The 11,316-nt window shown below is 40.4% G+C and overlaps 1 protein-coding gene across 1 annotated transcript in view; it reads left to right on the top strand.

The window, feature by feature from the left end:
• dachb (dachshund b) overlaps positions 1–11,303 on the top strand; it is a 78,851-nt gene extending 67,548 nt beyond the window's left edge. The window contains exons 4-11 of the mRNA XM_031850797.1: positions 1,480–1,650; positions 3,164–3,333; positions 3,478–3,583; positions 3,941–4,015; positions 8,356–8,456; positions 9,193–9,340; positions 9,566–9,733; positions 10,135–11,303. Coding sequence (XP_031706657.1) covers positions 1,480–1,650; positions 3,164–3,333; positions 3,478–3,583; positions 3,941–4,015; positions 8,356–8,456; positions 9,193–9,340; positions 9,566–9,733; positions 10,135–10,208 — 1,013 coding nt within the window. The 3' untranslated portion in view covers positions 10,209–11,303. The remainder of the gene's footprint in view (positions 1–1,479; positions 1,651–3,163; positions 3,334–3,477; positions 3,584–3,940; positions 4,016–8,355; positions 8,457–9,192; positions 9,341–9,565; positions 9,734–10,134) is intronic.
• The last annotated feature ends 13 nt before the right edge of the window (positions 11,304–11,316 follow it).

Here is an 11,316-nt window from a genome sequence, read left to right as displayed (position 1 = left end):
GAGAGAGAGAGAGAGAGAGAGAGAGAGAGAGAGAGAGAGAAAACATCTGCCCATCTGTTTATACTTCTTTTCTTCCTCGGTGTAAATGGCAGAGGGGATGAGGCCCAGCTGTCATCCACACACACACACACACACACACACAGCGCAGGGAGTTCAGTAGGCAATAATAGAGAGAGACGGTTGCTAATTCAAACTAATGGAGGGAGATGAAGATGGATGAGAGAGGGAACAAGGGAGCAGAGAGAGAGATGTGTTGGGCGAGAGAGGCAGCGTTACACACACAGAGAGAGAGGGAGGGAGAGAGAGGGATGAAGGTGTGAGGAAAGGGGGATTGTTTCACTCTTTTGTTTTCTATGAGAAAGTTTATCCTGTAAACTGCTTAATAATATTCACCTTCATGATCAATATCAGAAGGTTGTATTAACCGACATTATAAAGCATTTATTAATGATTAATAAATACTTTTCATCTATTATATACTGAACTGTGTTTGTAAGGATCTCTGTTGACAACAATTTAAATACTTGTATTGACAAACGGTCTTTAGTTAAAGAGCCGATCAGTGAAAAGTGAACTGAACTTTAAGTTACAATAAATATTATATATTTAGAAATACATTTCTCGTCTGTTGCGGGTCAGAGATGCAAAAACCAAATATGTATTTTGTGTGTAATATATGCAAAGTAACAAAATATTTCACGTCATTTCTTGTTTTTAAATGACCTCAAATGTTTTCCTCTGTTAGATTTTCACTCGGATCTGTTTTTTGTTTTTGTTTTCACCAAAACTTTGCAAAAAGTACATAAATTATGACGCGTTAAAATGTAATCTTTTGTAGTTTTCGGAAAGAAACTTAAATAAATCCAGTTATTTGAAGGAGAAGTTTTCACAGCTGTTTAACTTCTCATCAGCATATAATACATCATCAAAACTACAAATGATCAAAGCAAATATGTAAATACAAATTGTGTGCTTTTATGAAAATGACCACTATGGAGCACAATAACAAAGTAAAAGGTTAACAATAAAGGATTTGTCATTTTTTACAGTTTATTTTGACATCGTTACTAAAAGAAAGTTCAGGTCTCAGAATCTGTATTGATGAGCATCTCCATCCCATAATGTCCCGTAAACCAGCAGGTTTTTATGACTGTAGTCCAGTCAGAGGCAGGAAGTAGACGTAGTTACACAAGTATTGTTAACGTAGAGCAGCGTGTCGTCAGCTAAAGGTATGACTTAGTGAGGTTACAGGTTAGAACATTCACAGCTGATTATTTACCAGCAGCTTCTTTCAAATCAGAGTAACTTTATAGCAGTTGTATTAAAGGTGAATCTGCCCGTTCATATGTTAATATATGACGTTAATATACAACTTTATGACACGTAAAAGTCACGTTTTCACTTTTCTCTGCTAAAGTTTTCGATCAATTCGGAGCCTGAGCCTGAACACATGATGTGTGTGTGTGTGTGTGTGTCCAGGAGGAAGTGAGTGTTCCTGGGATAAGGAGCGTCTGACCAGCCCCCCTGCTGGAGCTCACGGGGGAGGACCAGGAGGTGGAGGAGCACAAGGAGGAGGAGGTGGGAGGGGGCCGGCCATCGGAGCTGTCAATCAACAACAACTCCTGCAGCAGCAACAGCTACTGGCCAACAGTGAGTACACACAGTGTGTGTTCAAAGAGACAACACGCTGAGACACACACACACAGTGTGTTTTAAAGGGGTGGCAATATTTGTTAATGTACGCCATTTAATCTGTTCCCATCTTCCGTATTAACACTCCGCCTGGATTAATCAGCACACACTCTACTAAATGACTCAATTCATCAACACCACACACACACACACACACACATATTGACATACGCTAAAACAAACAAACACACTCATGTTCGCTCTTTTTCTTATTGCAGAAGTAATGTGTTTGCGCGCACACACACACACACACACACACACTGGGCAGCGGGAGGCGACAAACACTCACATTGATTATTCTATCACTTCAGTCGTCACGACAACAGCAATCAGTGTTATTGTTTCATTGGAATGAAAGCAGCCGCTGCCGTCTTTGTGTGTGTGTGTGTGTGTGTGTGTGTGTGTGGGTGTGTGTGTGTTTTTTTTTTTTGACAGCTGAGGCGACTTCTCTCCAGAGTGAACATCTTTGCGGGGGGGCATGCCTTTGAAAATGGGGTTATTTTATGGTCAGCGGGGATCTGAGGTCAGGGTTATGCTTTTAGGAGGTTCGGGGTTAAAGGATGAATGAAAGTAAATGGAACGTCCTCACAAATGCTGTGTTTCGCTGGTGTGTGTGTGTGTGTGTGTGTGTGTGTGTGTGTGTGTGTGTGTGTGAGAAAGAGAGGAGGAAGGAAAGGAAAAGACAAACTAAGGAAAAGAGGGAAAAGTGAGAGATGGAAGAAGAGAAAGATGAAGATTAAACAAAAAGAGAAGCTACAGAAAAAGACTGTTAGGAAAGAAGGCAGCAAGTGAAAGGAAAGGAAACGCTCAAGAGAACGACGGAGAAGAAGAGAAGAAACACTGACCTCTTCTTTCGCCTCTTCACCCTTTAACCCTTCGACCTCCATATTTTCACCTCTCCCTTTCTTTCTCTCCCTCACCCTCGGCTTTGTCAACTTTTATTAGCGAGACGTTTGACACCGAGGTGACACCTCTCTCTCTCTCTGTCTCTCTCTCTCTCTCTGTCTCTCTCTCTCTCTCTTTACTCAAGGTTAAGTTCGCCATCAGTTCACAGACGCCATCTTTGTTTTTGTTTTTTAGTTCTCTCTCTCTCTCTGTCTCTCTGTCTCTCTCTCTCGTTGTCACAGAGGCATCATTTCACGGTATTGTTGTATTAGTACTTCAGCAGGAAACTGTGTGTTAATACTTCTTTCCAGGAAGTCTCTGCTTTACGTGTGGAAAACAATCAGTAAAACATAATATAACTGAAACATTATATTTGGTATTGACACGGTCTACAATCTGGCAATGAAGATGTCAGATTGTACGATAAAATGTGGACGAAGGTGTTTTACAAAGAAAAACTACGCTAAACAGAAAAAAACACTTTTCCTTTTCAAAAGAGAAGCTGTAAAGAGTTTTGTGTGTTTGGTAATGTTACACTCTCTCCCGTCTCACTCTCTCCCGTCTCACTCTCTCCCGTCTCCCCCAGGGTTGGACCTGCCCTTCATGATGATGCCTCACCCTCTGCTGCCCATGGGGCTGCCTCCCGCCTCGGTAGCAATGGCGATGTCACAGATGAACCACCTCAACACCATCGCCAACATGGCCGCCGCCGCCCAGCAGATACACACCCACGTACACCGGGCGCCCGTCATCAAGGTACAACACACACACACACACACACATTTTTTAAATGAGAACCACAGAGGACCTCAGTAGGTTCCCTGAGGAACTCCTCCATAAAGAACTATTAACTTAACTCTCTATCTCTTTTTTCTCCCCCCCCCCCCTCTCTCTCTCTAGGAGAGAGTGTGTGACAGTCCCTCTCTCTCTCCATCTGTTGATGAGACCAACACTCCTCTGCAGTCGCAGCCCAGCAGCTCGGCCTCCAGCTCGCCCGAAAGACTTGGTACACACACACACACACACACACACACACACACCACAAAGCAAACTGCAAACACACGCAAATATGACAATATATTCCGTAGCTTAGAGCTGCAACGCTTCATCAATTAATCGATCAACGGAAAATTATTCAGCGACTAATTTTAGAATTGTTTAAATCAAATTTCCAGCAAATATTGAATAGCTTCAGTTTCTCAGATGTGTATATTTTCTGTTTTCTTCAGTATTCTTTAATATTTAACTGAATATCTTTGACTTTGGAAGTGTTGGTCGGACAAAACACTTTCGGAAATTGTAATTTTTCTCCACACACACACACACACACACACACACACAAACTCACTTTGTCTTTCAACAGGATTGATATCAATGGATGCAGATGTTGGACTGAACAACCCGACTGCACCCATCAAGAAAATAACAAAGGACAAAGGTTGGACCACACACACGCGCACACACACACACTGTCTTATATAAGTGTGGATATTCCATTACCCTCCTTAATCTAAACCTTCACACATTTCGTTTTGACAACTGACAAATTGTCCTCACTTAGGGGTCTTTCCTCATCTACTGTATTTATACACACACACACACACACACACACACTGTGAGTGAAAACACACACAAACAGAGAAACAGAAGCGTCAGGATGTTCGGCCCCTCCTATTGATCACCTGTCTGTGAGCCATCAATCAGAGGGATGGACGAGGGAGGCAGAGGGAGATGGGTGGAGGGAGGGAGGGAGGAGGAGGTGAGGCTAAGTGAAGGAGGCATGGCTAAAAGGGGTCAAGAGGTCACACACTAAAAGCATGCGGGGCCTCTCCTCCCTCCATCACTCGCTCTGTATTTTCCGTTCTTACAACACGTGTTTTTGGTCGGAGCTCCTGAAGCTGCCGACGTCAGCAGAGGAGCTCCTCTTTAACGAATCAATAACCTGCTCCTCCTAAAGAACGAGGAGAGACGTTAACCCGCTCCTCCTAAAGAACGAGGAGAGACGTTAACCCGCTCCTCCTAAAGAACGAGGAGACGTTAACCCGCTCCTCCTAAAGAACGAGGAGAGACGTTAACCCGCTCCTCCTAAAGAACGAGGAGCGACGTTAACCCGCTCCTCCTAAAGAACGAGGAGAGACGTTAACCCGCTCCTCCTAAAGAACGAGGAGAGACGTTAACCCGCTCCTCCTAAAGAACGAGGAGAGACGTTAACCCGCTCCTCCTAAAGAACGAGGAGACGTTAACCCGCTCCTCCTAAAGAACGAGGAGAGACGTTAACCCGCTCCTCCTAAAGAACGAGGAGAGACGTTAACCCGCTCCTCCTAAAGAGCGAGGAGAGACGTTAACCCGCTCCTCCTAAAGAGCGAGGAGAGACGTTAACCCGCTCCTCCTAAAGAACGAGGAGAGACGTTAACCCGCTCCTCTTAAAGGACGAGGAGAGACGTTAACCCGCTCCTCTTAAAGGACGAGGAGAGACGTTAACCCGCTCCTCTTAAAGGACGAGGAGAGACGTTAACCCGCTCTTCTGTGGATCACACGTCAGAGGCACAGCGTTCAGATGTCGACGACTTTCTCTTCAACCAAATATAAAACTTGTGCTTTTCTTTGTTTGCTGTGTTGACTAAAAACATTGACGTTCAATAAATAAGAGATAATTATTACAACTTATTATTATTTTAAAAATATTTTTTTAATAATTTATTTTATTATTAATTTAAAAAGTGTGTATATATATAATTATTATTTAAGATAGACAGATGAACTTTTAAAATAACAATTTGTAATAATCATATTGTCTTATTTATTGATCGTCAAGAAGATTTGCCCATATCGCCCAGCCCTAATATATATTTATTTATATATATATATACATCACGTTATAGCTCGTTTTCTGGTAATTCAATAAAAAGTCTTCATGAAATAAACACATGGTTTTGTAAGTCGTGTGTGAATTACATACTTAACAAATTAAACGTATTTTGAAGTATTTTTTTCAGTTAGAATGTTCTTCCTATAATCAACTTAGACAATATCATTTTATATCTAGATATATGATTTCATCGCGATATGATTGAAAGTCGATAAATAATCATTTTGAATGATCTCCCCGCCCTATTACTAATACTAGAGCTATATGTATAAATACATTGGGGAAATATTGTTTTGATAAATTAGCTCACAGACCAACAAAGAAAAAAAATGCTTAAATAGTGTTTATTTTTTCTCTGACAACTATTTGACATTTAAGCGTCGGAGGTCTTTAAATATATTTAATGTGTAATGATGGAAACATCCGGCTCCAGAGAGACGGCAGCTGAAGAAGTCTTTTTGAAGCGATCACTCTTATGACCTCATGGATGTGTTCCCAGATTAAACTTGTGTTTAATGCATCAACCAACATGTCTGGTTGAATTGAGATGTTTGGGTTCTTTAAATACCTCGGTTATAGCTGACACCAGCACAACAAAGTACTACAGCTCACAGGTATTAGTACTCATCAGAGCGTCAGAGATGCTGTACTTAAAGTATCGTTGGAGGTTTTTCAAGTTCACGTTGATAACTAGAAAACGCATAAAAGCCACTCAGACACTGAGCGCGTTTACGGCTCTTCTCCGGGGAGAATAGCAGGCGAGGAAATGTTGCTCCTCCATCTGGAGGCTGTATTACTGCAGCGGAGCCACAGAATACTCAGAACCTGTTTGAGAGAATCCTCCGACGTGTTTCATCTTTGAATCTGAGTCCAGTGGAAGTTTATCGGATGTCGAGGTTCAGATTTTATTGATTGGCGTGAAGTTTTTTTTAATCCTGCAACTTTTATTTATTCGTATTTACACCCATTCCTCCTAAAATGTCTGCTTTTTCACAATAAAAGCATTGACTTTCATTAAAACCTTCCTCTACTCCTCCCTCCCCTCATGCTGTAATCCTCTCCTCTCCTCTCTCCCTTTTCTTCTCTAATCCTTTTAAACGCTCCCTCCTTCCTCTCCGTGTTCTCTCCCTCGTCTCTACTCCTTCATCTTTTATTTTATCCCAATTTTTACTCATTTCATCCTCCTCCTCCACTCCGCTCTCAGAAAAGAAAACATAAGAAGAAGAAAAACAGGAAATAAAATCACAGTGGAGAGATTAAAGAAGCCCCTTTGAGGCAGATTGGTGATTTTGGGGCAATAAAAATAAATCAGAATCAGCTTTATTGGCCAAGTCTGTGACCACACAGAAGGAATTAAAGTCATGCTGCTTTTATTGCTCGCGCAGACTTTCAGCTAAAAACAAGCAAACAAAGGTAGACAAAAGCAAAACAAACATATATGTAAAAAAACGTTTATATATAATAATACAAAATATTTAAAAAGCAATAATGACATTTGTAAGACAATAATGGAATAGTGCAGAGTGCAAAGGGATTAATGTACAGGGTCACTGCTGTGTGGACTTGACCAAAAGTAAAGAGCAGGAAATCATATTCCAGGTAAACTGGAGTGATTGAGGGAAAGCTTCAGGAGGGAAAGTAATGAAGAAGACAGACGGAAAGAGAGATGGAAAAAAAAAAAAAAGAAAATGATGAAGGTTGTTAAGATGAAGATGAGGAAAAAAAACACGTGTGAAAGTGGAGAAAAGGTGAGGAAGAAAGATACGAGAGGGAGGAAAGGTGGAGTAAAGGCGTGTATGGATGAAGTGGCAGATAGGGGCTGGTGTGTGTGTGTGTGTATGTGTGTGTATTAGAGTGCATCTTAATCAGCGTTAATTTCACAGCAGAGTTAACCCAGTTGTCAGTGAGTTAGGCATTAAGGGCTGATCAGACACTGTGACGCACTCCCAATGAACACACACACGCAAATCAAGGATGTCTTTAATCCGTGCCAATTAGCACCGCACACGATTGTCTGAATACTAACGACCTGTGTGTGTGTGTGTGTGTGTGTAATTGATTTCTCTGATGCTGCTTCATTGCCTCTCATACCTTAGTAAACATCAACATTTCTCGAAGCTCGCAACGGCGTATCGCTGATGGAAAACATCTCAAACATTTTTTTTTTTTTTTCAAAAATAACACACAAAGTGTTTGACATGTTAGGAAACACACCTGCTGATAGTTCAGTGAGGAAGTTGATGTTTGTTAAAAGCTAAACTACAGCTAGCGTAGCTAAGCTAACCATTAATGAACTCAACAGCTACATTCTAAATAACAGGAAATTGAAGGAGTAATGATAAGTTATATTTTTTACAAAACATAAAGAAAACAGATCATAAACAGGCATATTACTATCACCATGACAAAAAAGTAGTTTCTAGTTATTTCAATTATTTTATTTAGTTTAAGGGCTACACTTATTATTATTAGTCATGACAAAAATGTGTTAAAAACTCATAGTATAGTATGTCATCAAAATGAAAGAGGAGAAATTACATTAAAAATGTAATATAAAAAAACAAAAAAATAGTAGTGTCACAAAAACCTCTTATAAAGTATTGTATCTCCTAAATGTCCTGTATTGTACTGTATGTCATAAAAAGTATAATGTGCCAAGAAAGATGTGTGACTAGTCATTAAATGTTATTATAGTATGTCACAAACAGAAAGAAAACAATTCATAGTACAGTCTGTCAAAGGCTAACGTGTCATAAAAATGTAATAGTATCGTCATATAAAGTCATTGTATATTATGCTATAAAAATAACTCACAGTACAGTATGTCATAAAACTTGAGATATTATATAAGTCACATAAAAAGTCAAGAAGAAAGTTATAAAAAACGTCCGTTTGTTAATTCTTCCCAGAAGAGTCTTCGCTGGCTCAAGCCCTGCCCCCTGGCTTCCCTGCTCCGTTCCTATTCGCTGACGGCCTGTCGTCAGTGGAGACCCTACTCACCAACATACAGGTAAGGTCCTGATGTATTCAATGTCTTACTGCTCTGGTACAATATCATCGAGGATTATTGAAGATGCAACAGCAATATTATATCACAACACTTTATTTATTGTGATCTAAGTTATTACAAGTTCATTCTTTATCTTTTTAAAAATAATCAAAATCAGGTTTAATGCCAAGTAGGTTTTCACATACAAAAAACTGTTCTGGTGCACAAATAAAATAAGAGGAGATAAAAATAAACAAGCAGCAATCTTAGTATACAGTAGAAATGTACAATAAAACATGTAAATTTTAAAAACACAAACATTGTGATCATTAATGATCACTGTTGGACAAAACACAAGCAGCATTAAATATTACATAACAAATATGTTAGTAGTGGATTATATACTTATACATATATACTTTTTATATTCATATCATAGAAAATACTCTTTTGAAACCTACTAAATTGGGCATATAAGTCCAAAAACATAAGTGTGCAGGTCATGTTGTTAAACTCATTATTGGACTGTTATTAATGGACTGCAGTGCTCATAACATATTGATTATTACAGTAAAAGATGCATTATACTAAAACATGAATCCATCAAGACTTTTAATTTCAGAAAGTTTTCAATTTCTGAAAATTTGACATGACTTCAGCTTCATCGTCTGCATATTGTCGCACACGTTACAGCTGATTGTCTAATAAGGTTGTTTTCACCGTAAGCACACTCCTCCTACTTCCTGTCTCCTCTCAGGGCCTGCTGAAGGTGGCGGTGGAGAACTCCCGGGTTCAGGACAAACAGATCCAGGCGGAGAAGAGAGAGCTGAAGATGGAGCTCTACAGAGAACGAGAGATGAGGGAGAGTCTTGAACGACAGCTCACCTCCGAACTACAGAGCCGAGGTTCGAGAGTAACACGATAAAACACACATTTGAACAACGATAAGGAGACACATTTATTGAACACATTTATTGAACGTCCAGAACATAAAGCAGGACAATTTTGGAACTTTTATTTGTAGCAGTTGCTGCTTTGGTTATCTCATGTAGGAACCCAAAAACTAAAAATGACTTCTGGGACTTTTTCCACTCGTGATCGTATATCTCTGTCTCGTCGTCCTCCCTCAGCCTCCATCCAGAAGCGTCTGAAGAAGGAGAAGAAGGCCAAGAGGAAGCTGCAGGAGGCGCTGGAGTTTGAGTCCAAGAGGCGGGAGAGAGTGGAGGGCACTCTGAAGCACTCGTCCTCGTCCTCCCCGTCTCCTGAGCCTCTGCACGCCACCAACAACAACAAGAACGGTACGACGGACTCTTTGCTTTTAAATCTGTTTTCACTACTCGCTTATTAATATTAAGATTAATATTAGTGTTATACTATGTGAATTACAGTCCATTCCAATGAATCCTGAGTTCTAAAGTCCAAAAGTAAAATCCTTCAGGACACCATCACTTTATTTATGTTCATTACAGAAACAGGCTATTTAATACGATGAATCACTCTATCCTTCCGAATGTCTAATTCTCTGGACAAATACTTGTTTGTGGCTTTTTTCTAAATCCACTCTTGTTGTTGACACACACACACACACACACACACACACACACACACACACACACACACACACACACCTACAATGTGCATTTCGTTTTTTATTGGCCAACCCACGGAGACTCTGTCCTGTCTTTGTGTTCCGTACCAGACGCTGCTGTAGCCGAGGATAAACCTGAACTTAATGGAAACCAGCAAGACAACGGCGCTGTACAAGGTACCTGAACGAACACACACACACAAACACACACACACGAACACACACACGAACACACATACACACACACACACACACACAGTCGGATGCACTCATAGTGGCCGACTCATGCTGATATATACACACACACACACACTACATATTAACAGATACAACACTATACACGTGTGTTTAAAGCAGAGTTACAAGTTTGTAGACACGCACACACACACATATGCCTACCATGTGTGTGTGTTGGGGCCCAGGCTAGATTAGTGGAGACATTAAGCAGACACAGAGACACTGTGGCCTCCCTTTGATGTGTGCACATTATCAGACACACATGTGAGTGTGTGGAAATATTTCATTGAGCTCATGTCGGTGTGTAAATGTGTGAATATTTGTTGTTTTGGAGCGTAAAGACATTTTTGGGAAAAGTGACACTGTTAACATATTTTGTCAAGTAGAGACGTGTGAAAGGTAGAGGTGTGTTAAGTAAGGACATAGTTCTGAAGTGGAAAAATATGTCAAAGAGTTATAGTATAGTGTGCCAATAAAGGTCAACGTATAAGATGTAATAAAAATAAGTCATAGTATGTAAAAATGTCAGAAAAACATCATAATATAGTATGTGGAGAATTTGAAGTCAAAGTATAGCGTGTTGAAAATGCCACGAAAAGTCAGTTTGTCCTTTGTTTTCAAAATGTCTTTACTTTGTGAAATTGTCGTGTTTTTACAAGCACGGACGTCTAAGAAGCGACTCTACTTCTCTTATAAAGCCAAAATGTCCGGTCCTCACCCCCTAGAAACATTGTTGGGGGGTTAAGACTCTGAAATCAGGTTAAAGTCGTGGACTTCATGCCAACGAGGGTCCTCACTAGTGCAGCTCTGAAGTGTGTGTGTGTGTGTGTGTGTGTGTGTGCGCGCGCGCGTTAGTATGCATGTGTCGTCTCTTTCCACCAGCTGTGCTCAGTCCTCCCTGACATTGAAAACCTTCACTTGAAACAGCGTGTGTGTATAAATGAATATCTATAGACACACACAGGTTCAGTGTGTGTGTGTGTGTACTATGTACCTGTAAGTGTGTGTTTGGGTGTGTGTTTGATCCACACTCTGGTGAGACAGGGAACTCTAATT

This window comes from Anarrhichthys ocellatus, unplaced genomic scaffold (genome assembly GCF_004355925.1).
Source record: "Anarrhichthys ocellatus isolate YVR2014 unplaced genomic scaffold, GSC_Weel_1.0 scaffold11, whole genome shotgun sequence".
Taxonomy (NCBI): domain Eukaryota; kingdom Metazoa; phylum Chordata; class Actinopteri; order Perciformes; family Anarhichadidae; genus Anarrhichthys; species Anarrhichthys ocellatus.
The sequence above is the reverse complement of the archived record's forward strand: the minus strand, read 5'-3'. Positions and strand labels throughout refer to the sequence as shown.